This window comes from Solea solea, chromosome 17 (assembly GCF_958295425.1).
Source record: "Solea solea chromosome 17, fSolSol10.1, whole genome shotgun sequence".
In the NCBI taxonomy this organism is placed as follows: Eukaryota; Metazoa; Chordata; class Actinopteri; order Pleuronectiformes; family Soleidae; genus Solea; species Solea solea.
Window position 1 is genome coordinate 1,968,080 of NC_081150.1, and position 26,559 is coordinate 1,994,638.

The window sequence follows — 26,559 nt, forward strand, 5'->3', positions numbered from 1 at the left end:
TAAACTGAGAGAAAGAGAGAGCGTTAGTGGAGGTGTATGATTTATTTTTTCTACGTTGTGCTGCCTAATCCTCTGCTGTAGTTTACAATTATACAACTGAGTCCTGCTGCAGATGTGCATGACACTGATTTGATTCAGGTTGACGAGTGACTGTCCCTCCAATCATGGCGTCCTTCTGGGTCTCAATTTTCTTGGCTCACCTTTTCCCCTCTGCCCGAGGATGTGCTACATGTTAAATATGAAGATGAGAGAGCTGAAGGCGCTGAGGCCTATGAGGAGTGGCGCTCTTCTGCCATCTTGTGGTCGTGCTAAGTTATGTTAACTGTCCCAAAACAAGCACAATGACACGGCACTGTGAGTGTAGCTGTAATCCCTCAGTATCTCTCTCATTATATCATGTCACACATTCTTCTCATGTTCATGTTGCTGTATACTTGAAAGTGGAATAGTTTATTACTTCATTTATACATTGTTGACTATTAGTAACTTTCTTTTTGCCCATTGAAAAACTTGCCTGTCGTTGTGGGGCATTGTTGTAAATATGTGTATGGATTAACAGGTTAAAGGGATAGTTCAGGGTATTTTCAGTGTTACATACAGTAGACAGTGTTCGCCTTAAAGAGAGAGATGGGAAGAGTGGATAATTATCTAAGTGGGTTTTTGGTGAACAGGAAAATCAATGATTAACTGACTGATTATACTTGTTTGTCAGACAGTCACGTCTGTCCCAAGACAGAACAAATATGATAGAGATTAAATAAGTATACAGTTTACAGTCCACTTGACCTGGGATTTAGACTCATATTTCATTTTAGGATTAACTGTTGCACAAGAGTTTTTAATTCTCATCCTGGAACAATGTATCTGTGATTTGATGGGAAGTGGATAACAATGTTATTGTACTCCTACAGGGGTAAAATGCTGAATCATGAAATCAAATGGCATGTGTGTGATGTCCTTTTCTTCCTCTTCCAGGTGAAGCTCCCTTTCCCCGTCGATCAAATCACAAATCTTCCACGGAACGACTTCCAAATGTTGGTGAAAATGCACAAACTGACCTCGGAGCAGCTCGAGTTCATCCACGACATAAGGAGGCGGAGCAAGAACCGCATCGCGGCACAGCGCTGCCGCAAGAGGAAGCTGGACTGCATCATGAACCTGGAGTGTGAGATCAGGAAGCTGGTACGTGTGTATTTTCATATTCTTATACTTTACCTCAACTAAAGCTGCAACTAACAATTTAGTCTGAGGATTACTTTCTCGATTAGTTGTTTGGTCCATAAATTGTTAAGAATGTCAATCAGTGTTTCCCCAAAACTCGAAATTACCGATTTGTTTGTCTTTGTTCAGACTTGTTTTTATTTATTTATTTATTTATTATTAGATTATCAAAATAGTAATTTTGGTAATCTGATAGTTGCAGCCCGAGCCTGGAGGAAGCCAAAGGCACTGATGAGTGGATGCTGTTTAAAGCAACACAGTGCCCTCTGGTGTTTGTGAGGAAAACTGGCAGCAATTTCTTTTTTTTCTTCAGTCGTCTGCTAAATGTCCCAAGACATTAATAATAATAATAATAATGATATGATAGATAATTATTATTGTTATTATTATGATTATTATTGTTGATTCATTCATTCATTATTAAAATGTGAGCTTGCAGGACCTGCGTTTAGAAGCAACAACACATCTATCATGTCACTTTGCAACACAATTTAAACAAATTCAGTGTGAACAATTTATTAATTGAACCCTTTGTGTGTGTGTGTGTTTGTGTGCAGGTTTGTGAGAAGGAGAAGTTGCTGACAGAGAGGAACCAGCTGAAGGCGTGTATGGGCGAGCTGTGGGAGAACTTCTCCTGCCTCTCCCAGGAAGTGTGCCGGGACGTCCAGCTGAGCCCCGAGCAGGTCCAGAGCCTACACCACTACTGCCCCGTGCCGCGACCCGCCGACTCCACTGCCAGCAACAACGCCGAGCCTCCCTGTAGCCCCGCCACCGTCACCACCAACGACACCACCAGCATCGACCTCACCACCCACTCGGGCTCGGCCACGCCGGAGCCGAGCTTCCACGGCTCGCCCGGCCCCTCTGAGAGCGAGCACGACGCGGTCGTCAGGAACGGGGCGGACAGAGACATGGACGGCCAAGACGTCGGCTTGTACACAAACTTAGTGCTGCCCATGGAGAAATCCCACCAGACGGTAACAGTTGATTTTTGCCAGGAAATGACTGACAAATGTACGACTGATGAGCAGCCGAGGAAGGACTGCACTCAGTAGTGGTGGTTCTCTGTGTGTGTTGTTTTGATTATTATTATTTAATTTTATTCTCCTGACAAACCCTCTGTCGGGGTTGTTGAGATGTCAGCCTCTCCCAGTGTTCACTGAAAAACAAGCTTTGTATGTATTTATGTCTGTTTTTGTTTTTGTTTGTTTTCTAGTTTTGAACGGTTGACACTAAAGTTGTCTTAACAGCAGCAATACTGTTCTCCAGGTATTTTCCTCGTATCATGACAGAGTGGGAAACTCTCACCAAACCTTTTACAATGGTGCTACATTCGGCCCAGCAGCAGCAGCAGCAGCAGCAGCAGCAGCAGCAGCAGCAGCCTCTGCAGTGGAAACTCTGTTTATCATCACACAGCTCATACAGTTAAACCTCATCGGACCTAAACAGCCACTCTCTCTTTCTGTGTGTGTGTGTGTGTGTGTGTGTGTGTGTGTGTGTGTGTGTACCAACAGCATCTCTTCTTCTGCCTTCCTCTCACATCTCTTTCTTTTTTTCCCACTCTGTCTTTTTATCAATCCTCTCTACCTCTCTCTCTCTCTCTCTGTCTTTCTCCTCTCACTCTATCTTAGTGGCCCCTCTCGTCACAGCAACTCAAACTCAGGAATAAGAAAGGAAAATAAAAACTCCTCTGAATGTTCATCCTAATTCATGGAAATACAGTTTCTGTACGCGAGGAAGTTACGATGCAGTCAGACTGTAAAATGTTCATATGCAAAAGAGAAAAGAAAAAAACAACAAATGATAAAAAAAAAACAAAAAAAACACACACAACACAAACAACAATGTCTTCAAACAATGTCTCACATTTGTATTTCTGTACAGGAGAACTTTGTACAGGCTGTACAACTGAAAACATTCCTTCTTTGCCTTCCTCAGCACTGAACTGAAAGAAAAGAAAAGGTTTTTGCAGGTGGTTAAATGACTATTTTTTATTTCCCACTCATCAGCAATACCATTGTATTTGGGTGTTGTAACAGTGTCTGACTTTCAAGTGCTTGTTTGGCAGAAAATGTACATAGTCTGGAGCATGACGACTGTAACAGTGATTTTTATTTGTTGTTGTTTTTATGTACAGGTAGAGGCTTAGATGTTTCTTTTCTTTTTTTTCTTTTTTTTCCACCGGGGTTATATCAAGCACCTTTTTGCTAAGGGAAAAAAAAGATTTTTGTTTTCTTTGCTGTTTCCTGTCCTGCCTAATGAATATTCCCCCCATCATGGTGGGTGTTCTTATACTCAGGAAATCAGCTTGACACACACACACACACACATACACAAACACATGCGTCGACACACGTGTAAAATAGACCGCCGCCCCCTCCCCGTGCATGTATCAAGCCAGCTCCTCCTCCTCCACCTTTGACCTCTCTTTAAATGTGAAAAAAGGAATTTTTGCCTTGTGTTTTTCGGAGTAAATCTTATTTCTTATCAGTATTTAAAGATGCTACTCGTGTTCACTCTCGCAGACATGCTTCGGGTTTCTTCAGTGTTCATCGTGACGGATACTTTCTTTATTTTTCTCATATTGATCCTGCGTAATGTCTAACAGCGCCTCTTGACAAACACTTTGTGTTTCTAAAAAAACAATTTATTCAGGCACTTTGTTTGCGGGCCTCAGAGCCTTTCAGCACTTCCATTTTATTTTTTCCTTTGTTTCAGAAAATCTGAAACTGGAGCACTTAAATTGGCACTTCAAAAGGAAACATCAGCTTAATATGAGAAGGAAAAAAAACATGATGATGATGAAGACGTATCTGGAACTTAAATGCAAGAGGAATCTAATTTCTTAGTGTAAGAGTGTTCACACACCTTCTGTTTGTATTTCTTTAGGATTTGAATAAGCTCATTCTGAATCAGTTTGACGTGAAGCGGCGTCCGTGGAGCCTGAGCGATGGAGCTGCAGGTCGCGTCACATACAAGTGACATAATTGTGCGTTTGTTTGAACATCTGCTTGTGATGTGCATGCATGCTGCCTTTATAGCTGTAAGCTTAGTTAGTTTGTCCAGCCTCTGTTTGCCGCGCACAGTTCTCTCTCTGGAGCCGTCTGCTTTTTATTTTATTTTCCCAATATAAATATATACATATATATATATATATATATATATAAAAATATAAATTTCTATGTATAAAAAAGATGAATTTCCTCAACTCTCACTGGAAGCTGGCTTTAAAGTCCAAACAGGGCTGCGCTCCGGTGCAAAGGTGGAGTTCAATTGGACTGTGAAGCTTTGTTCGTTGCTCTTTAAAGCCCCCAAAATCCCAAATGGCACTCCTGTATTTAGCTTCATAGAGAGATTACACGACCGCGTCACTTCCATGAGCCTCAGTCCCTCAGTGTCATCTCTCTGTGCCAGAAACAAGACGTACAGTCGTGTCCTCGCAGTTTACTGCATCCGTGGGTTTTTACTACAGTGCTTTTGAGGGTTTAACAATGTTAAACATGCACACATAGACTTTTACACAGTAACAAAACACATGCAGATTTATATATATATAACGTAGAATATATATATATTACATGAAAGAGATCCCCAAACTTACTTCCTCAGAAATTATAAGATATAAGACCTGATAACTAAATTAAAGAATAAATTAATCAAAACAGGATATTAAAAAAAGTCAAAAGGTCGACAAATACACAATACCATGTCCAGCAATACATGTATTGACAATATGTACATTTAAAAAATGAGACATCATAGAAAACAAAGATTATGTTTTTAAAATGTTGGTAAAAGGGGAGAAATTTTATAGCTACCTGTAAAACCTCCAATGCCCACCAGGGGGCCCACAGAAATAATCATTCAAATAAAAAAGCACTGTAGTAAATACTGTGGATGGAAACCCCTTCTCTTAAATGGGGCTTTAAAGGTCCAATGCAACTATTTTGACGTTTTACCCCCTCGTGTTTTTACTGATGTAAATTTTAGACTTTAAAGCCGTAGTTTAGATTATGATCTGTTGTTCTCGCGCAAGACGAACATTGTAAGTGTATTTCGTAAACCTGTCTTTAAGGACATGGTTTCTATTTTGTAAAGTACATAGACCCACACACACACGCACACATACAGTACATATGATATATTCATATAACACACACACACACACACACACACAGTGGTAGCACAGCCTGGGTGCAGAGCAGTGGTGATTCTTTGTCGACTGGTGTGGTTTCTACGCCTTTTTATTCTTTTCTTTTGTTGCTTTTGTTTTTCGTTCTTGTAACTGAATCAGAACAGTATTTATCCACGAGCAGATTTCTACCAGGTGAAAGCCAGAAATTGTAAATGGAGCAGAAGCTTTCTTCTCTTTAAACCTTATCTATTTGTGTGCTTTTACTTTTGTTCGATCTGAAATGGAGGCGAGCATAGACCCTTTGACTTTGATGTTTTTTTGTTTTTGTTTTTTTTTCTGCCCGGAGAAAATGAATTCATGAAGTTTGTAAGTCTCAAAGGAATCTTGAGCATCTCCTCTGATGTGCTACATCATCAAATCTGTGTTTACACATTTCTATCATAACTGACCCCTGAGAATACTGAAGGATGAAGGACCAGACGTCTTTGAATCACACTCTCCAGGCTGAAAAGCTGTTTTTATTTTTGTAAATCCTGACCTCCTCGCTCTTTGAGTCTTGCTCCAACACAGAATTTATGCTTAAACTATAATCCTCCATCCATCTCCAGCTTCAGTTGTGGGATTAAGTCCATGTCAGCAATGTCTGCATCTCAATATTCAGGTTTACATCCTGGAGACATATCTGTCTCTTGAGATTTCTTACTCCAGTAATGTTAACACGACGGTGTTTTGTGGTGTCGGCAGAAATCTCCAATTATCTCTGAGCTTTTGACAAAATTGTGGCAAAAACTGAATATTGCAAGTGGGGAAAAAAGTGTTTATTTGTCATTTGGGTGAACTGACGCTTTAGTTTCTCGGGGCACAAAGCGCTCAGCGATTCGCTTTTTCTCAAGGTAAAAGGATTTTAACGCTACATAAATGTACTTTTTGACCACATGGGGGCAGCCTATTCTCACTTTATGTGGTTCAAATGTTTAGCAAAGACTTCCTTATTTACACGGCCCACAGAATTAGTCACATCAGTGATGAATGTAAGTCTTATATTCACTCCGCTCTCTCTTTTTTGAGCTCTGTTTTAGTCTCCACCACCTCCTGAGAAAAAGCATATGGCTCTTTATATGCTGCTACGTTCACCAGCTAACTTCCTCCATGCAGTGTCGCTGTTCATAATCACAACTATGGATTAGTGCAACTTTAAAATTACGTTAAAGTAATAATACCAGCTTTTAAAAACCACCAAATAATGAATCAAATACTTGGATTTAGTGAATCCTAAAGGAATTTTGGTGCAGACCAGACTCTTTTTATATATATATATATATTCGTAGCCATTACAACAGATTTACGTGGACAGTTTTGCTCATCTTTTTTTGCCATGTATTTGTCGGTTTTTTTTTAGTTTATCTTTTATTTGTTGCTGCTTCTCTGAAACAAACACTGGCTTTTCAACTCCAAAGGTTGTTCTATAGAAGAATATGAACAAAAAAATAACATGCCTTTCTCACAAAACTGCTCTCAAACTTTATTGAGATATGAAAGAAAAACAAAATCTGGTACCCTGGTGGAATGTGCGCATGCAGGCTGAGCTCATTGAAGATAGAAAAAGAAAAAATATGAAATATGTTTACAAATAGGTGTCATGTCATGTATGATCGATTCTTGCCATGTTAAAAAAGAAAAAAAGAAATCACTTGGTTCAATTCGACTGGCTCTTGGTGTTGGTGTAAAAAACGGGACAAAGAATGGGTTTTTTTCCCCCTCACCTTGTCTTTAATTCAACTTCTGGGATGGGTTTGCATTACATGACTTCAAGTGCACCTCCGATATTTGCCTTAGTACGTGCAGAGGCCACAGTTCACATTCAAGTGAAGTGAGTGTATGCAGGGGCCCCGGGGCCCCATCCCTGAGTCACCAGTGCGGACTTTCTCACACTTATCTACCTGTGAAATCCTTCATACCTCTCATAACTGGTCAATGACTGTATCAGCAAAAGTGCATCAGGTGTTTTTTCTACATGCTTTTTACACAGATTATATGGATTATTGTATTAGTCAATTTTGGTGCATCATTTTTAATGTAATAGCTCTTAAGCTCGTAGTTCAAGTTGTTGTTTTCTCTCTCTCTCTCATTTTTTTTCTAGATGACTGTTTTGTGTTAATATTGTCGATTCAAAAAAATAGCTGTTATTTGCTTATTATTCTCTACTAAGAGTTCTTACCTTTATAATTTTTTTGAAATGCTACATGACCCTAATGAATTGAAATGACTTAATAACCATTGTAAATACGGTATTGTGCAAACCCGATTTTCATTAATTTCAATTGCTAGTGTTATCTAAACAACTTTTTTTTTGTCTAGACACCATTTCTCTTTATGAAATAAAGAAACATGCATATCACATGTTGTGTTTTGTGATATTTATATTGATTTTCTTTTTAAAAAGATACATCATTTATCATGTATTCAGGACTGAACTCAGTCAAAGAAAACTGTTGCTTCAAAAAGTGCTTATATTTGCTGAATATGAAGTCAATCAATCAATCAATCAATATCAGACAGAACATTGAAATCTGCTTAAAGGTTTGCACTCAAAGCCTCCAGGAGTGGTGCAAAAAGAGGTAAAAAGAGAATAGACAGGCAATTGTTTGGGGCACCAATGTCAAGAGGGGGGCTCTCAGAGAATGATTCAGTTGACTCAAGAACCCCTTTAATATTTATAGTTAATATTTACAGTTAAAAATACTGCAATACGGATCAATGCTGCAAAATTTCCATTTTACATTTTACCCAAAAAGGTAAATTAGTTATTTTTACTTAGCATCATTAAATTTCTTAGGGTTCAGGGTTTATGGGTTTAAGGGTTTTAGGGTTTAGGGTGAGGGACATTTGGAATGGGCCTCTGTCTCACCTGACACACCTGCTCAGAATCATCCCATCACCTCTCACTCCCTGCACACCTGTGGACCAGCAAGCTCATGACCACGGCTGGTGAATGTAAGTGGACATTTACTCTTGTTTCAGTGGCGTATGTTGCATTTTTCCCTCTGAAAACTTTACCAAGAAAAGTGAGAAAGTTATTCTTGAGTTGTCGATGCAAAGAAGAAAGATAAAAGAGAATAGAGCATTGTAGCGTGGAGCGGATCTACGCACTGATGATGGGTCTCTGTGGGTTTGCTGCTACAAATTAATTTGACACATTACTGACATAAAAACACAGATAAGTGAGTATTTTCTTATTTGAAGTATGCTAAACTGACAATCAAAGCTGACTTCTCTGTGCACCCAAACCTCCTCATGTTCACTCTAACTGAAAACGTGCCAATGGAGATTTTGAGCCACTTAACAAAACCTTACCAAATAAAATGTATTTGTACCTTATCTTAATAATATGTTTGCTGCTTTATCTTTTATCTTATTCCAGTTTATTGGTGCACATATGGTGCATCATTTTAAATATACACATGTCATATATCCTCATATGAAACACAATTTTATTATAATAATTTTAATAATAATAATGAGACGCTGCATTTAATTCACTCCACAAAAAACAAACAGACCAAACAGTTCAGTCCTGCTCAAAAGGGAAATGTTTAATAGAAAAAAAACAACAGGACATCAGAAATATTTGCAATAACAGCTCACATTTATCAGATATAATCATAAACGGCATTCAGTGACTCTCAGTCCAAAAATAAATAAATTAATAAATAAATAAAAACCTTGACGAGCCCTTTCTTTCCTGCAGCTCATTCAGTGAGTGAGAGAATTCCCTCGTCTTCTCGAATCGTTATTTACAATCTTCCGTCGACACTTTTGGCCTCATTTTATGGGCAGTCACACGTGCTTTGAGCCAAATCTGATTCACATTTGATTTATAGTCTTCAAAAACTAGCGCTAACAGGAGCAAACTGTCGACATGAGGGATAGTGGAGATATCGTCGGTGATGAAGCGTCTGTTGTCTGTGGGATGGTGTTGATGAGTGAAAGTGAAGCTTTGGTTCATGCACAAAAAAACAGAGCTCATGAAGATACTGTGAAAACACTGACTTGCAGCTGAGAGACAGGATATTTTTCTTTTGATCAGGGTCCTTCCATTTTTCATTTAGCCACTGACTTGCTCAGTCCCAGAATCGTCATTTTCAATTTACTTTTTCATGATTGAAGACAGTTCCAGAATCATGCTCTGAAGGAAGGAAGAAAGAAAGAAAGAAAGAAAGAAAGAAAGAAAGAAAGAAAGATGTGTGAACAGATTATTATTTCACATTTTCTGAAATACCAAATTTCTAGATAGGTCAGATGTGTAGATAACATCAGAGTGTGAGAACACAAGAAGAAACATTCTAGATTCATGGTTCTCAAACTGTGGTACAGTGGTATCGGAGCTTCCTCTCAGAAATACTGTTCGACTGTATTTACCTGGGTATGTGATCGGAGTGGAGCTGAGATCATTTTTAACACGTGTTCCCTCGAGAGCTCAGTATTTTCTTAGGCGGTACTTGGTGTAAAAAAGTTTGAGAACCACTGCTCTAGGTCACACATGGACAACATAAGGCCCTGGGGCCAGATTCTGCCCGGAAAACCAGTTTACCCGGCCCTTGACGTCCTCACAGTTTACCCGAAGTTGATCAATGTTGTGATATTAGCAGTTGCCATGACAGAATCAGAGCTAAGTGAAGAGTCTGGTCAAAGTCTGATGTGGTGAGACGTTAAAAAACGCAATGCTCAGGATCTGTGGAGCGAAGTGACTGCAAACACAGACCAAAAATCTCAGGAAAAGTTACACATCACAGCTTAGTTTTTTAACATTTTTAACTTTTAAAATGTTAAAGTAAAATATAAAAATATCCCAAAAAATATATGTAATTTAGCCCTTTGCTTGCTTCATAATAATAGTAATATGTGTATCACTAATTTACTGTGAAACCATTATGACAGAAGTGCTATTAACATGTCTCGGTTGGTGAGTTTCCGAGTTTGAAATTGTGAGTTCTGAACTAGACAGTATTGAATTTTCTATAGTTTTTAAAAGACTAAATAGTAACAACTCAATACACATTGTTGTATTCATATTATTAAGCTTGAAAATGAAGTAAAGGTTGATTTGACTGTATGTTCGTGTCATTTAGCTACATCAAGGCAACGTAAATGTTCCATACTAAGTGTTGTCTTTCATTTTCATCAGGAGCTGATTCTTTTTTTTGTGTTGTCTATATGGAAAACAATCGAATGCCCAGTCGGCCTGAGGCCTTTTGTCACCATGTATACGGTCACTGTGTAATTGCTGTGGTCATTTAAATCTTTATTAAAGGACCACTGTGCAGTGGCATCTAGATTTGAAGTTGCATGTTAAAACCAATTCTCTCGTCATCGCTTCAGGCCTTCAGGTCATGTAAAAGTGAGAAAATATCCTCAGTAGAGCTGTTCATGGCTGCTGTACGTCTAGATTTTGGACATCGTTGTATTGTGATAATGGATCTGTGGTAACTCTTTGTGGTTTTAAAAGCTGCATTGATGACCATCTTATTTATTATACTATGTCTTGACTTGGTCTCGGTCATAGAGGACATAGGATTTAACATCAGGCTGAGTTTTTGTCATTGGTATGGCAGAACCAACATAACCCGTTGTATTTATCATTGATCTTCACTGTGACATCATATACAGTACACTCTCAATGGTTGACCAAACACCAACTGACCAATCAGGGCGGACTATGTTTGTTAGCCACGAAGAAAAAATGTTTTCTTTATGCATGGAAATTTAGAGATTCATTTTGAGATTAATCTCTAAATTTTGAGAATAAAGTTGGAATACCATGTTGAGATTTAAGTCAACATGTCGAGATTAAACTCGAAATTTTGAGAATACATTTCTGGGTGTCCAGGTTTACGACTCGAGTTCTGCGTGGACGATAACGTCACTTTACGTTATTGATATTTTACTGCTTTCAGTCAATAAAAGAGTTTCAGCAGTTTAAAAACTCAAGTTCACACTCCAACCACATCTGAGACTGACTGTCTGGAGTCAGTGGCAGCTTCTGTGGAGCGGTCGCTCTCTCTGATGGACATGTCGAGAATAAAGACTTTAATCTCGCCATGATATTCCTTTAATCAAGATTAAGGTCAACAAATTGAGATTAATCTCATCGTGGCAAAAACTATTATTTCTTCATGCATGGCCGTATGTTCCTGATAAAACATGACCAAAAATAATTTGCTCTCACCATGGACATCCTCCTCCCGCTGGCTGGAGGTGGTGGGGTCATTACCGGACTCTCTCCCTGGTTGAGGTGCTGGGCCTCGAGGTCTGAGCAACTGTGAGAGTCGCCACTGTCAGATGGAGTAGCCAGCTTCCCTTCTGACAGTCCTCTGGACATAAAACTGCACTTCCTGGCTGTGGGGTAGTGATCACTCTCTGAACAATCACTCATGTCACTGAGCTCCTTACAAGCGCTCACTCTGCTCTGCTTTCTCTGCATGTTCTTGAGCGCTGCCGGGATTTCCATGTGGCTGGCCATCAGTGAGGGTCGAGGGCCTGCGTACTGAGGCTGGCACGAGCCACGGCGCCCGTTGGACTCTTCACTGCTACAGGAGGGTTTGCTGCTTTCAAGGGTGTAGCGTCGCTCCAAAGCTCCCAGCTGCTGCAGACCCTGGATGTCAGCCTGGCTCGGCAGGATCGTCTGCGCAGGCCGCTGCGAATTATTGTTTTGCTGTTGGATCTGAGAGGCCAAAATGTAAGACGGTGCTTCCCCAAGATTACCAGGGCCACCAGAGCCGGTCTTCTGTGTGAGATGCATTAACCCGTGTTGTGAGGGGTCACTGAGCATGCAAACCTGCTGCACCATGGAGTTTTTCTTTGACCTGCACACACTCTCGTCATCGCCATATCCGTACAAGCTTTGTTTGATCTCCTTCACGCCTAGATGGAAAATCTCCAGGAGGTTAAGGAACAAGGAAACTCCAGCGATAACCAGCATGAAGACCATGAAAATGTTCTTCTCTGTTGGCCGCGACACATAGCAATCAACACTGTTGGGGCAAGGCAACCGCTCACATTTGTACAGAGGAGAGAGTCCAATGCCATAGAGAGCACACTGACCGATCATGAAACCTACCTCCACCACAGATCTAGTCAAGATATGGAAAATATATGTACACAGCAAGGAGCCTCTGAGGGGAACTTTCCTTACTCTCTTCTGTTCATCTAGTTTCCTGAGCTCTCGCTCGATTCTTTTATGGTCCTCCTCGATGGGGTCTGTCCCGTCCAGCTCAGCTCTCAGACAGGCTCTCTTCCTGTGCCGCTGTTTCTCAAGGGTCCTCAAATGGTATAAGGCATGACCCATGTAGACCAGAGACGGCGAGGACACGAAGATGATCTGAAGGACCCAGTAGCGGATGAGGGAGATGGGAAAAGCCTGGTCGTAGCACACGTTCTTGCAGCCCGGTTGCTCCGTGTTGCAAACAAACTCAGTCTGCTCGTCGTCCCAGACACTCTCAGCTGCAACACCAAGCACAAGCATGCGGAAAATGAACAGGATGGTAAGCCAGATCTTCCCCACAATGGTGGAATGAATGTGGACCTCTTCTAAAATGCTGCCTAATAAGTTCCAGTCCCCCATCTTCTGTCATATTATTGTTAGCTGTCAAAAAAACAAAGAAAACCACACGTAGTTGAGTTGGTCTTTCATCAAAAAAGAATGTCGGAATGCAAAAACAGTGCATCACTTACATGATTTCTATCATCCAGACCAGCAGGCTCAGTGGGTGGGACACTGGGGCTCAACTGTTATCACTTGAAAACAGACAAGCCCCCTCGGTGCAGAGTAGCTGACACTATTTCAATGCTTGGCAAACTAGGACTCCAGTTTGTGATCGATCCACCACATGACCCCAAAATGCCCCGAGGTTAGATTCACCCCTGCAACTTTTAACGGGACAGAACACAAATAGCACAAACTGAAATGTCAATACAAAGCCATGGTGTATGTTCTCAACTTTATCACTTATAATGTACACTACAATGCTGAATGTACGTGGACACCGCTGTCCACAAGCATTTGTCGTTTCCTTTCAATGAAGGGGAATATCGATGCTGCAACGTATGATGATATTCCGTAACAGTGGTGTGTTTAGTAATAGTTAATACACACTAGAATGATTTTCCCAGCTCTAGCTGGCTTTAAGGTCCGTTATCAACACAAACCACCATGTGAATTGTGAATAGGGTGACCACCTCCAGTCAGACAAAATGTGGGACAAGTAGCATGGTAAAGTGGGACAATGTGGGACAGACGTAATAACTTTAGACTTAAGATATATTGTCTATCTAATTTACCAATATATAACTTTATAACTTTAAACTTAAGATATATTGTCTATCTAATTTACCAAGAAACATTTTTTAAACCCACCGACCAAAAGATTAAGACACTACCTGACCCAAAATATAACCCAAAGTGTCTACAGCTGACGGCCTAGGCCTATTAAAGACAAAACACTCATTTTGCAACATCTCGTCTTTATTGGGACTATCAAATTAGTCAACTGTCCAAAGGACCATGCAACTAAAAGAATGCTCTCAGTGAATCAAATTCACCTTAAAATACAAGACACAAAAAAATATTAGGCCTAGCCTATACAGTGCTTGCCTATAGAAAGTTTAACTATTTCAGAATCTTTTTTGATAAGAATGGCTATCTGGGATAAAAAATCAAGCAGACACATATTTTGCCTCTGTGTAAATGATAGATGCTCGTCACTTCTGCTGCCGAAACTTTGTCAGCCTGTGGGTCATTTGGTTTATTGAAAAACGATTGCACTGATTTGCATGTTTCTTGATGATGTGCTTTTTTTCTGTGGGACTCACATGCACCATGTCGCTTCACATTGTATTCTCCACCATGCCCCACAGAAAAAAAGAAAAACTGCTTTCTGTCTGCTTCGCCATCTGCAGGTCTTAACTAAGAGTATGTTGCGGTCCATTAGCTATTAAAAGTGCATCTTCTCTTTTTCGTGGCCACACTGGCCATGGCTGCTTAACCTGACCGAAAAAGTTAAAAGTTGGTATAGCAGCCGGTTGGTAATGAAATGGTAACAGCTATTTCATCAGTTTTCTAAATGTAAATGTTTTGAAGTTGATAGCATTAATGTCTGCAATATATCAACAAAGTAAAATTTGCAGTGTTCAAGTAACACTGTAATTACACTCTGGAATAGTACAAATGTAACGCTTTTACCAAGTTAACACAACAAAAGAGTTAAATATACTCAAGAATAGTGTTCAATTAATCTAATATTAACACTACAAGTGTGAAATGCAATACCTGTTCCAGAGTGTATTTGGTCTCAGTCAGTGTTGATGTTAATTTGACTCCCGTATTGCTACTTTAGACACTGCAAAATGTATTGTGAATGATTTAAAACCGCTGTTCTTTACCATTTAATGTCAAAAACCCTTCGATTTCAGCCTGAAAACCCTTTTGAGACTGAGTATCAGGTGAACTACTGGACTAAAATAGTACAAGTGCGAACATATTTTTATTTTACAGTCTGACACCATGGTGACTAATACTACTATAACAGTCATATTAATAATAAAAAAAAAAAGGTACATAAATTCTGTTTTCCAATCTTAATTGCAATCCACTTGAGTTATAAATAGTTCTCCTGGACACTGGCCTCATTTACCATACTTTGTGACGCACTTTATGAAAATGTGTTAACATTTTACGAATTCTTACAACACAAAACAATACGGACACTGGAATAAATAAATAAAACTTTATTTTCAGGAAAAAACGTATATACAGTATTCACAGTATTGCATTTGATATGCTGTAGGATCAGTCAAACAAAAAGGCATTAAGGCCCATGGATAAAAGTTAGTATTCCACAGATATTGTAAATGTGCTGCCTTTTACATGAATTAGATAAGTAATCACTACAACAACTGTTTAACACATTACGCAGCACCACCATCTCCCAATCTTTGAATACTTCTTTTAAAACAACTTCAACAATGTCAGAATTATAATATCCACCTAAATTCCCACATCAGTCACAAAATCTGAAAACATTACTTGATCAAGAAAAACATTTACTACACTTGTCACAGTCCCAAGGTTGTTTTATTGAGGAAAAAGACATGTTTAGGACCGTAGGTAAAATGAACCTCAGTATTGTGTTGAGACAAACATTTCTGCAGAGGTAGGATAATGTGTACAAGAGTGAATACTGAGGACTGAGTTGTATGCTTCTATGAGGACCAGACATCTGCAAATATCCAGAACCGACACTAACGTAGTGATTGAGTACAATGTTAAAAATAAAACCAAAAAGTGCATGAAAAACAATAACACTGATGCTGACTGCTTCATCCTTCACGTCAACCTATCGTGTCATTTCAGCTGAGGAGGTCAGTATATTGTATCGTTCAGTTATTTTTCAATATCCCGATCAATCACAGAACATTTCTGATCTTCCATTCAAAGATTCTGCTCTCCATGCTTCTGAGGAGCCGATGGCCAGAGAGAGAGGGGTCCCACGTGACCCAGCCAGGACATGCAGTGGCTCGTCTCTCCCCTCACTCCTGCTTGACCAGTAGACCGTGCACCTCTGCTGCTGCCACTGCAGAACGTGAATGGAAACGAGGACTAAACTCAAACACAGCAGATCAGTAGGAGGCTTCAGGTGTCCATCTTCTCCTGCTTCTTAAAAAGCTTCATGAGCTGGTGAAACCTGTGAGCAATCTGAGACAAAGGAAAACACTTCACAGTCAATGGAGGGTTCTTACAGTGCGTTCCATTAGTAGTCATAACTGGGAAATTCTAATGTCAGGGGAAACTCTGTCCTATTTGTTTCACAGTAAATTAGTCGTAAACATAGTACTTTTTAACCCTCTTATGACCATCATGAGAATCTGGCCGTCTGGATTTATTTTGATTTTATGGCTGGAGGATTGTCAAGAAATGTTCAATGAGTGAGTTTTTCTGCCTCTTTGAAAAAAAGGGGGGGTGACCTCACTCCCAGTTCCCATGTAAATAGAACGCAAGCATTGACCTCAAAAACAGTTTGTTGAGTTCTTTGTGGGAAATTTCTTCTAGATTTACGCTCAAATCCATGTCACTCATCAAACACTCTAGATTATATAGATTATTAATAAGTATTTCACTGACAGTGGCTTTGAGTGAAGAATAAATGTATTCCTATAACTTACCTGTGATGATGGTTTATGGAGTTTCTCTGACAAAGCAGAGAAAGTCTCACGTGATGCGCCTTTTGTCTTCAGCTCTACCAGGATCATTCGATCTTCATCTCTGCAAGAAAAGATAATCCACATCTTTACATGTAACCACGTACTGTACTGCATTGCAGTATTTGTTTGTTAGTCTTCAACAAAAAGAAAAACATGGCAATGTTTTCATGTAAAATTAGTCAGAAATGTTCTTGTGTGCTGATGTTTGACAGAATTAGAGACTGACCTTGTCCATGCTATCACCACCTCGCCCTTCTTCCTGACAACATTCTTGGCTGAGAGACTGTTGGGGGACAGAGACGCTGGGGAGGACATGGACTCACGGTCTTCTCTTGTAAGGTGAGACACCGTCTCCTCTGTGCTGTCCGGCTCCGTCCTTCTGCGACGCTTTGGTTTTGATTCATCTCGGTGCCTCTTACGCTTTCTACCTCTGTCACACTCGCTCTGGTCTTTCTCCGGCGAGCTGCTGGGACTTATATTGGACTCTGATGTCTCCTTTCCATGCCTCTCCGAGTCTGACACACGTGACGGTGATGCTTGGCTCCCTTGATTAGTATCAATGAAGCCAGCAGCAGTGTGAAGAGGACTGCTGTCTGACACTGCACTTTCAGAGGGAGTGATCATATCCTGTGAGTCTGTGCATGAGGCATTTGAGATATTTTTTTGATTTTGTCTCCTCCTTGATTTTTGTTTTCCTCGGTGTGTCCGACTTGTGTTCTCATCAGAGATGTGATCGGAGCTTTTAGCACTGCTGTGCAAACCGTTCTTAGATGAGGGCTGATTTTTCAGAGACTCTGAGGATTTCTGTGACTCCTCAGAAACACTAATTGTTGAGGTATCGTGTTTTATGTGGGGTGGATCTTTAGGTGGCGTTGAGGTTTCATCTTGAGCGATACAGCTCTCTGGGCCTTTGGCCGCCTGACGCATCTCAGAACCTTCAGCTGAGTGACGCAGACATGAAGACGTACGTCTGTTTTCCGGCTTGTCGCACAAATCAGCGTTTGCTTGACTTTCTTCAGCTCCCGAGTCTCCTCCTCTTTGCTGCTGGTCATCCTCCGTCAGCGTTCGGCTCAAACTCTCGTCTGCGGTGAGCGTGACGTCTGCGGGCGCGGCCGTCTGCCGGATCTTCAGGATGAAGTGATCGTTGGACTTTTCCATTACTAGCGCCTGCATGGGCATGTCAGGCTTGAACAGGAACGACGTGATGTGTCCCGCTGAGGCCGCACCGCTGCTGGAGCCGCAGCTGGAGTTGTCCGTGTCGAGGGCGAGGTGGATGTCCTGCTCTGTGGCGTCCTCCCCGTCCAGCAGGGCGTCCTCGCTGATGTGTGCGCTGATGACACTGTCTGGGGTGGACATGATGTGCATGCTTGTCGGCTGTAGGAAGCTGAGGTGGCTGTCAGACTTAAGCGGGGATGGTATCGTGAGGGACACGGCCAGGTCTTCAGATAGTATAGAATAAGACCTTTGTGAAGACAAACTAGACTGTAGAATGGCTCTGTTCTCTGACGGCAATTCTAACAAGCAACTCTCGTCAAATAAAGCCGGATTCAGCAAGACCTGACCTTTGGACTGAGGAGACGACATCTTACGAGGTGAAATGCTCGACCAGGTTGTGATTAACTTGGAGGGGGTGGCAAATTTGCTTGGGCTCAGCAGCTTAGATGGAGACTCAAATTTAGATGGAGTAGTGATGCTGATGAGCCTCTCTCCATCCTTCCTCGGAGTGCCGATGGACCAGGATGTGCCATCTCCTGTGACGCTGTTGTTTTCCAACAAGTCGGATCCTTGCAGTAGACATTTGAAGATTTCCCCCATTTGAGAGTCTCGCACCAGGTTAAAAGTTAAACTGGAGGCTTGTTGTTCCGTGAGGAGCTCAAAGTCAGTTTTGTCGAGCAAAGAGCCATTTTGTGAGATGACAAAAGAGGTTGTGCTGTTTTTCTCTGGAATGGAGGGGATGGTTTTAGGGGGAGGGAGGTTGCTGACAGTTTGTTTGTGAAGGAACTCCGCTGAATGTGGGTCACTGTGGCAGTCGTTTTCCACATGCATTATTCGGATATCTTTGCCTCTGCTTCCGAGCCCCGTTCTGTACGGGACCAAAGCACACTGGTTGGTTGGATTCATGCTGCTTGGAGAACATTTCACTTCCTTCTTTTGAACTTGGGGCTTGATTAATGAAGGCTGTTTCACTTGTTTCTCATTCCCACTGGGTCTCTTCTCCTCTGGCTGAGTTCTTGCTGGTTTACAAAAGGTCTTCAGAGTCACATGGATGTCTTTGAACATACAGTCAACTTGGACATCAACAAAGTCCCACAACTTCTGCTTCAGGTCAACCGCTTGCTGCTCAAAAATCCGTTTCACGATACCGTTATTTGACACTTTGCTAAACACAGACGTGATCACTTTCTTCAGCTTGGACTTCAGCTCCCCCGCCTCACTGCACATTTGACCAAAATGGGCACCTTCCACAAACTCAACATAAGACTCCTGGAAATTATCCATCATGCCATAGAAGCTCTTCCTGGGGAAGGTTTTATGAAGCTTCATGTACTTTTTTCGGATCTCACTGCGAACCAGCTTGAATGTCTCCATTATTTCCTCTATGGTGGAAAAAGAAGCCTTGGTTGCTGCAGGACAAACTGTTTTAAAACGACTCTTTGGACTTCGAGTTGAACCACCTGCCTCACTAGTTTCCTTTGAGTCAGCAAATCTTTCCTCTGATTTCCTCTTTAGAGCAAACTTAGGAGACGGTTTATTTCTGACTGGTCGGACCAACTTTGCTCTTTTGTTTAAAGCAGCAGGAGAAGCAGCCGCTGCCTCATCACTTTCGCTTAAAATTTCCCCATCCTCCAGTTCAGTGTCGGACAGACTTGAAAGCGGGTCTGATCCCTTATCCACAGTACTGTGAGTGTCTTGGTTTGCAGGAGAACCCGGATATTTGTTCTCTTTGTTTACATCCAAAGTCTTAGAGTTGACATCAGCAGGTGCGCTGAAATAATCTGCACAGGAAAAAGAGAAAGCAGAGAAAGTTTTAGCAATAATCTCAAATATTACAAAGGACTCTTTTTTTATAATGTATTAATAATGTATCTTTTGTTTATGGGATCCATAAATATAACTAGAAATTTAACATTTTCTTTTTCTTTTTTTTTTACTTGGTTCAAAGCACTTGGAAACAATTCAATCCATTTTAGTTAGTCTCAACTCATAATGCAACATGGTCGGAACAACTGGCCCAAAACATTGTTGAAATCATCATAGTGACAGATAGTGTTGAAAAGAAATGTCTGTTATTTACATCACAAGTTTGTAGCAACTTATTAATTGACGCAGAATTCCTCATGATATTAACATTATCATGAGCCATGTACCATGTATCAAATTACCATGTGATAAAATAAATGAGCACTAAAAATAATACAAACAAATTGTCCCCTCAAGATATGCACATTTGTGATCACATGATAACAACATGGTAACATTAATAGAGACTATTTCCAGGTGAACGTTACCTTTTTGAAGGCTCTTGACATGACCAGGCTTGCCGTGAATTTGGATGTGGCTTCTCTTGTTTGGTCGTATGGGGCTCCTCAGAGGGCTAATGGCGTCAGGGATTCTCTTAAGATTGCTCAGAGTGCGCATCATAGAGTCCTCATCGTGAAGCAGGGGCACCGAACTGGAAGGCTCGGCGATGCACTCACAATTCTTTCCAGGGCTGAAGCTCTTTTTTGGTGTGAACATAAAGCTGATGGACTTTTCTGGCAGTGCTGCCTCCTCTGTCGTACTGCTGACTTTTGACACACCGATGCAGCCGGTGGAGGAGCTTGGCTCAGCTGCGATGCTGCTGCTGTCCTTAGTGTCTTCTCCAGTCTCTTCAGTTGCCCGTGTTAAAATGTTAATGGCCTCAGGTAAACTCAGGCCTTCTTGAGGAAGTGATTCCAAACTTATTGTGCTAGACACAGCATCAGTGTCTTTAGGAGCGCCGTCCATGTGACGGGCACCTTTATTGTGAATGGGAGTAATTGATGGGGAAGGATTCACACCTTGCTGACAGTCTTGTGATAAAACGGTAGCAAAACTCTGCTGACTTCTGGGGACATCTTCTGCTACAGGGTGTTCCTTTGAAATTGAAGCATTTGCACCTTTTTCAAATGAATCCATGGAAGGATTTTTATGTTCTGCTTTTGGCTCAAGCACATTGAGGTCAGATGCAGCAGATTGTGAAGTACTGTTTTCAGGGTTTACCTTTTGTAAACCATTGCTGCTTCCACGTGTTTCACTGGCAGAGTCCATCACCTCCACTGCTTTAGGTTTATCTCCATCCTCCTCTCTTGCTTCTAGAGAACTACACTCTTGGGTTTTACCAGAACTGTTCTGTGGTGGTTTACGAGAATTCTTCTCTGGTGGTCTTTGAGAATCTTTCTCTGACGGTTTTCGAGAATTTTTCTCAGGTGGTTTTTGAGAATTTCTCTCAGGTGGTTTTCGAGAACTTTTCTCTCGTGGTTTTCCACAACTACTTTCTGGCGGTTTTCCACAACCTCTACTTTCTGGCGATTTTAGAAAGGTACTATCTGGTGATTTTAGAGGGCTCCTCTCTGGTGGTTTTACAGGGCTTCTCTCTGGTGGTATTCCAGAAATACTTTCTGATGGTTTTAGTGAACTACTCTGTGGTTGTTTTGGACAACCACTCTCTGGTGGTTTTCCAGAGCTACTTTCTGAAGGTTTTCCAGAGCTACTTCCTGATGGTTTTCCAGAGCTACTTCCTGATGGTTTTCCAGATCTATTTTCTGATAGTTTTCCAGAGCTACTTTCTGGTGGTTTTCCAGAGCTACTTTCTGATAGCTTTAGTGAACTCTGCTGTGGTTGTTTTTGAGAATCACTCTCTGGTGGTCTTCCAGAGCTACTTCCTGATGGTTTGCCAGAGCTACTTTCTGGTGGTTTTCCAGAGCTACTTTCTGATAGCTTTAGTGAACTCTGCTGTGGTTGTTTTTTAAAATCACTCTCTGATGGTTTTCCAGAGCTACTTCCTGATGATTTTCCAGAGCTACTTCCTGATGGTTTTCCAGAGCTACTTCCTGATGGTTTTCCAGAGCTACTTCCTGATGGTTTTCCAGAGCTACTTTCTGATAGTTTTAGTGAACTCTGCTGTGGTTGTTTTTGAGAATCACTCTCTGGTGGTTTTGGTGTGACATACTCAGTACTCTGACTCTCTGCAGCATCTCGGATTTGGCTCTGTGCTGAAGTAGTTTGCACTGTGTTGTCTTCAAGCACTTGGCCAGACACCGTTTTGTCCTTTTCCAGGACAACTTTAGCATTATCACACCTCCCTTCTATCTTTTCAGATCTCAACTCTTTGTCTGCAGATGTTTCCACAATATCTTCACACTCTGCTTTTAATTCACTGCTGTCCACTTCATCAATGACGCACATGTCCTCCCCAAATAACTGTGAATTTTCATCATCTGTTGTGTTTTCAGCTACCACTTCTTCTGGTGCAGAAATGTCCTGGCTGGCGTCGATGGGCAACACTGGCTTCTTAATTGGTGATATTGTTAGATTCAAAGTTTCCATGAAACAGAGTTTCCTGTTTGGACTGTTTTCCTTGTTGGGGCTTTTCTCTGTGTCGGGTTGTTTTTTAGGTGATCTACTTAAGGCCTTGTGTTTCTGTTCTTGTCGTTCTTTACTGTGGACTTCCTCTTTCTCTTTGTCTGATTCTTTTGATCTCCATTTCTCTCTGCTCTTTTTTGTTGGGGTGCTCTTATTGTGCTTTCTTCTGGTTGTATCCTCACGATGCTTTTCTTCCTTCCTTTGTCGCTCTCCTTCCCTCTCCTTTGAGGAATCAGCATAGCGCTGGGCAACTGAGGAAACTGTCTTCCTTTCCTTGGAGTCTGCACTTCTATTACGTCCTTCACTACTCTTGACTCTTCTATGATCTCGGGTGTAGCTGTCAAAGGTTGTGGCTGGGCTTTGATCGGAGTCTGATTGGGACAATTTAGTTTTGTCTTTTTTCTTTTCTTGAGTTCTACGTTTGGAATCATCAGAGAGAGATGATGTGTGTAAACTTTCTGGAGGGGGGCTTTTACTTCTGTCTGATCTGTGATGCCCCTCTACATTTGAGTAGCTCCTGCTTTTACATGACCTGGAGTCGTGCTTTCGTCCTGTGTCCTTTTCCTTTTTATGAGACCTATGAGTCTCGGGGGCATGACAGTCCCTGGCGAGATATGAATCAGTTCTAGGTCGCTTATCTGTGGATTCATATAATTTGTTACTTCTTGGATACTTATCCTCCTTGTGCTTGGACTTTTGTTTGTCTGAATCATTGTGCTGGTTTGATGAACTGCTGCTGGACTTGCTGACCACCTGTCCAGTCTGTTTTTCAGTTATTTCCCAACCTCCTCTTGAAGAAGTTCTTGAATGACAGTGAGACAATTCTTTAGAAACTTGTGTCTCAGTGCAGTAGCCAGTGGGCTGACTGGCTGAGCTAGAACTTTCTGTCCTCGAAGACTGACGAGAATTCTCCTTTGGAGGTGAAGTCAGTACACGCGGGGGTGGTGGTGGAAGACTGGAGGGCGGAGGAGGTGGAGGTGGTTGAGGACAGGAGGGTGGTAGTGGTGGTGGCGGCGGTGGTGGTGGTGGTAGAGGAGGAGGCCGACTGCTGGAGCTTCCCTTGGTCCAGTTGGAGGACGACTGGTCTCGCTGATGATTACTGTAAGGCTGATGGTAATGGGGAACCTTGATTGACCTGAGGAAAACAAAGTTTAAACAAATGAATAATGTTTGAACACAGAATAAATGTGATTCCCTTACAGTGGTTAGAAAAAGTTCCTTTGGGGGCGTCATATAAACTCATAATTATATTAACTTTTAAAAATAACAATATATTTATAATGAGTAACTAATTTTGAACTTACCGTTGATTCAACCTCTGAATCTCTGCATCTTTGCGTATCACTTCCTGCCTCGCTGTTTTTAAAAGCGCAGAGATGTTCTTTTTCAGACGGTAGTTCTCAGTGTTTAATCCGGTGTTCTGTTTGAAGGGGGAGCGTGGGTCAGTGCTGCTACATTTTTAAAAGGAAGATTCTGACTAACCTTCCATTTTCTTGAATGAGGCTTGATACTATTACAATAGTTTTAATAACTGTATAATAATGAATTCATATTTTGATCAAGGAAAATAAAACAAACCTGCATCTCCATCTGCTCCAGTCTCTTGTGCAGCTCTTTGATTTGGCTTTGAGCAGCCTGCAATCTGGATTTCAGCTGTTAACACATAAAATGAAGACTGTGAGAGGTGTGTGGTCAGCTGATGACAGCCTCTACATTATTAGAACACAACTGTCTCATTAGGGCTTAAACATTTTGCACTTTTGGCCCTCATCTATCTATCAGCTCACCTCAGTGTATGATGCCTCTTTGTTCTGCTGTTCCTCTGTAACAAGTTCTTCATACAGATCCATGGACTCTTTCACCTGAGATGAATCTGGAGGTGAATTCTCTGAAATAAACCAAAACAAGATAGGAAATAAGTATAATTGAATAAAACTCAAGAAACTACAGTATTTAATAATAGAAATAATTGTAATTTACCTGCACTTTTGTGAAAACCAACATCTAGGTCATCATAGATATCCACGGAATCTTCATTGACAACAGGTATCAAGACTGTGGGCATAATAGATGTTTTACAGAAGAAACGCACATCATCAATTATGTAAAGCCATAATCAAACCATCTTCAATTTAACTTAACCTAAAAGTATGGCTATGGGTGACTATTTTCAACAAGATGTGTTCCACTTAAAATTAGCACTCTACGCATTTTAAATGCATGTATACAATATACTATGGTATAATAGCCTTGATACATGCCAGCAATCCTAATTATACGCAAGTATTATAATGTAACAATCCTCAATGTAACAGTCTAAGTGAATAATAGATGTATACTCACGACCAGAAGCTTCTTTGTTGTCAGGGTTTTCCATTATTCCAAATATCACTTGCTCAGTTTATTAAGAAATACCTGATGACAATAGAAGGGGGAAACAAAGATCAACATTTGTTCACAGTCTGCAAATATGACCTAAAACAATAGGGCTAAAATTATTAAGCGATTATTGAAAAAGTTTGAGAAATATACATTTGTGGAAAACACAAGACATTTGTTAACATCACCATTTAAAGGTTTGAGAGGCACTGATCAGTATTTTCAGCCCTTTTTTCAGCCCTAAAAACAAGTTTTATACAAGCTGCAACAATTAACCAAGATCCGAATTATTAGGAAACATGCCCATCAATTATTGTGAACTTGACAGTGCAGACTCTAACATTTCTGTTTGAGGACAACATTTTTAATCACAAATTTCTCCCTCTAACAACTACACCGTCACATATTAAAGCCATTTATTTTGTGTATCGAAGTTATATCAAACTCTGCCACGATAACAGTAGCTTGAAAATCAGTCATGAAAGGTGAAACAAAAAGAAATGTCACTTTCGCATGATGGGAAATTCCTTCTTTAAATACACAGGACCTCTTGTCTGTACTAGAAATGTTTTTTAAGTCACTAGAATGATAGTTTGAGACTCACTCTGACTATAGTATTGTCTTCTTTTAAGTTCATTTTAAAGTAACAAAGCAACTTTATTTGTCATATATTTAATTTGATATTGATGGATTTGTTTAAATTAAAAATGTATAGTTGTTATCGTTTTTTGTTGTTTTTTTACTAAAAAGCTAAACATTTTACTCAATTTTCTTTCCAGGGATGTTTACAATAATAAACCATTAACAGTTGCAATTTATACAATAGGGGAATAATGTATACAGTGATAGATGTGTATTTACTTATATTAGCATTGGCAGTTCTCATTGTAAAGGCTAACTGTGGTTAGCTAGACCTCCTTTGTTCATTACTGTCCAAACAAAGACGAGAGCAAAGAAGAAGGTTTACAGGAGCAGATATGGTCAGACACAAGCTCAGACATAGAGAGCGTCCTGTTGCCTTTTACCTTAATGTCAGCTTTGTTTTTTCTCTCCTATTAACCAAAATGTTTTCCATTCTGGACTGAGCTTAGATTGAACCTGATGTTTCGCACCCTTAGCTCGGGCTAACATTAACATCACTAAGGCTGCTTCAGCCATGCTCCCATTTTCACACTCTTGAACCTTAAAGAATTGAAAATCTCCTGACATTTGCACATGAATCAGGTGTTAAAGCTGACAGAGAGGAAATATAACCCCTGTGTAACAATTATCATATAATGCCGAAGGACGTTTTAACTTGAATAACTCACCCCTTAGTAAACTTTTAAAAAATGCTTTTAGCGAATTTTATATTAGATTTATTATCGAAACACTTTCAAGACTATTTTTATTTAGAAATGATTTAATTAATTAAACGAAATGTGGCATTTCGGGTTGACTTGTATGTCAGTGTTACTGACCAACAATTAAAAACCGCTACTAGTGAATCTGTGAGGGATAGCTTATGAAGGAAAAACGTGTCAGTTGCTAAGTCGCTACACATTTACATTAAAGGGCGACTAAACACTTAGCTTCTTACTCTGAATTCGTTAGTCTTACTTGTTGAAGTGAGCTATGGTGTCTCCCCTTGTTGTTTACAACCGTAATGTCGCGCCAAGACTCCAATGCACAGGAAGTAACGACATTTTCCCGCGGTCTGTCACTGCCCTGGGTGTATTCTTGCAGCTCCTCGGTTGGCAAAAAAATCTTAAAATAAGACAATAAATACACCAAAGAAGATGTATTATATCGCTATTATATCTGCTCAAACTTTCCCACTTCGATCTGACACAAAAATAGGACAATAAATGCGGCCAAATATGTCAGTTAGTCCGGGGGAAAGTTGTCTCTCTCGTGGAGAGAGTTGCACTGTGCCGGTGTCGCTCACCGCCTGCGTCATCACTGCGCTACGTCCGGGGAAGGCA

General features: G+C 40.7%; 3 protein-coding genes across 6 annotated transcripts in view; 1 reads left to right on the forward strand and 2 right to left on the reverse strand.

Annotated features, from left to right (window-relative positions):
* bach2b (BTB and CNC homology 1, basic leucine zipper transcription factor 2b) overlaps nucleotides 1–7,754 on the forward strand; it is a 104,826-nt gene extending 97,072 nt beyond the window's left edge. For all 4 annotated transcript variants that reach the window (XM_058613146.1, XM_058613148.1, XM_058613149.1 and 1 more), the window contains 2 exons: nucleotides 976–1,182; nucleotides 1,779–7,754. In XM_058613146.1, the coding sequence (XP_058469129.1) occupies nucleotides 976–1,182; nucleotides 1,779–2,276 (705 nt within the window). In that variant the 3' untranslated portion in view covers nucleotides 2,277–7,754. The remainder of the gene's footprint in view (nucleotides 1–975; nucleotides 1,183–1,778) is intronic.
* Nucleotides 7,755–8,948: 1,194 nt separating this feature from the next.
* gja10b (gap junction protein alpha 10 b) lies at nucleotides 8,949–13,067 on the reverse strand. The gene is made up of 2 exons (XM_058613150.1): nucleotides 11,583–13,067; nucleotides 8,949–9,542 (listed from the first exon to the last, which is right to left on the reverse strand). The coding sequence occupies exons 1-2, from the start codon at nucleotides 12,975–12,977 to the stop codon at nucleotides 9,504–9,506; spliced, it is 1,434 nt and encodes a 477-aa protein (XP_058469133.1). The 5' UTR covers nucleotides 12,978–13,067; the 3' UTR covers nucleotides 8,949–9,503.
* Nucleotides 13,068–15,124: 2,057 nt separating this feature from the next.
* casp8ap2 (caspase 8 associated protein 2) lies at nucleotides 15,125–26,522 on the reverse strand. The gene is made up of 10 exons (XM_058613833.1): nucleotides 26,195–26,522; nucleotides 24,560–24,631; nucleotides 24,197–24,271; nucleotides 24,004–24,104; nucleotides 23,795–23,869; nucleotides 23,521–23,636; nucleotides 20,122–23,351; nucleotides 16,839–19,608; nucleotides 16,574–16,673; nucleotides 15,125–16,106 (listed from the first exon to the last, which is right to left on the reverse strand). The coding sequence occupies exons 2-10, from the start codon at nucleotides 24,591–24,593 to the stop codon at nucleotides 16,044–16,046; spliced, it is 6,564 nt and encodes a 2,187-aa protein (XP_058469816.1). The 5' UTR covers nucleotides 24,594–24,631; nucleotides 26,195–26,522; the 3' UTR covers nucleotides 15,125–16,043.
* Nucleotides 26,523–26,559: the final 37 nt, after the last annotated feature.

Bases quoted from the DNA above. Each gene is read 5' to 3' on its own strand.
- gja10b (XM_058613150.1), bottom strand. From the start codon at position 12,977: ATGGGGGACTGGAACTTATTAGGCAGCATTTTAGAAGAGGTCCACATT. The intron at 9,543-11,582 runs GTGAGAGCAAAT...TCCTTCCTTCAG, and splicing joins GCGGGAGGAGGATGTCCATG to AGCATGATTCTGGAACTGTC.
- casp8ap2 (XM_058613833.1), bottom strand. From the start codon at position 24,593: ATGGAAAACCCTGACAACAAAGAAGCTTCTGGTC. The intron at 19,609-20,121 runs GTAACGTTCACC...TTTCCTGTGCAG, and splicing joins TGTCAAGAGCCTTCAAAAAG to ATTATTTCAGCGCACCTGCT. The intron at 16,674-16,838 runs GTCAGTCTCTAA...CTTTTCTTGCAG, and splicing joins GTGGTGATAGCATGGACAAG to AGATGAAGATCGAATGATCC.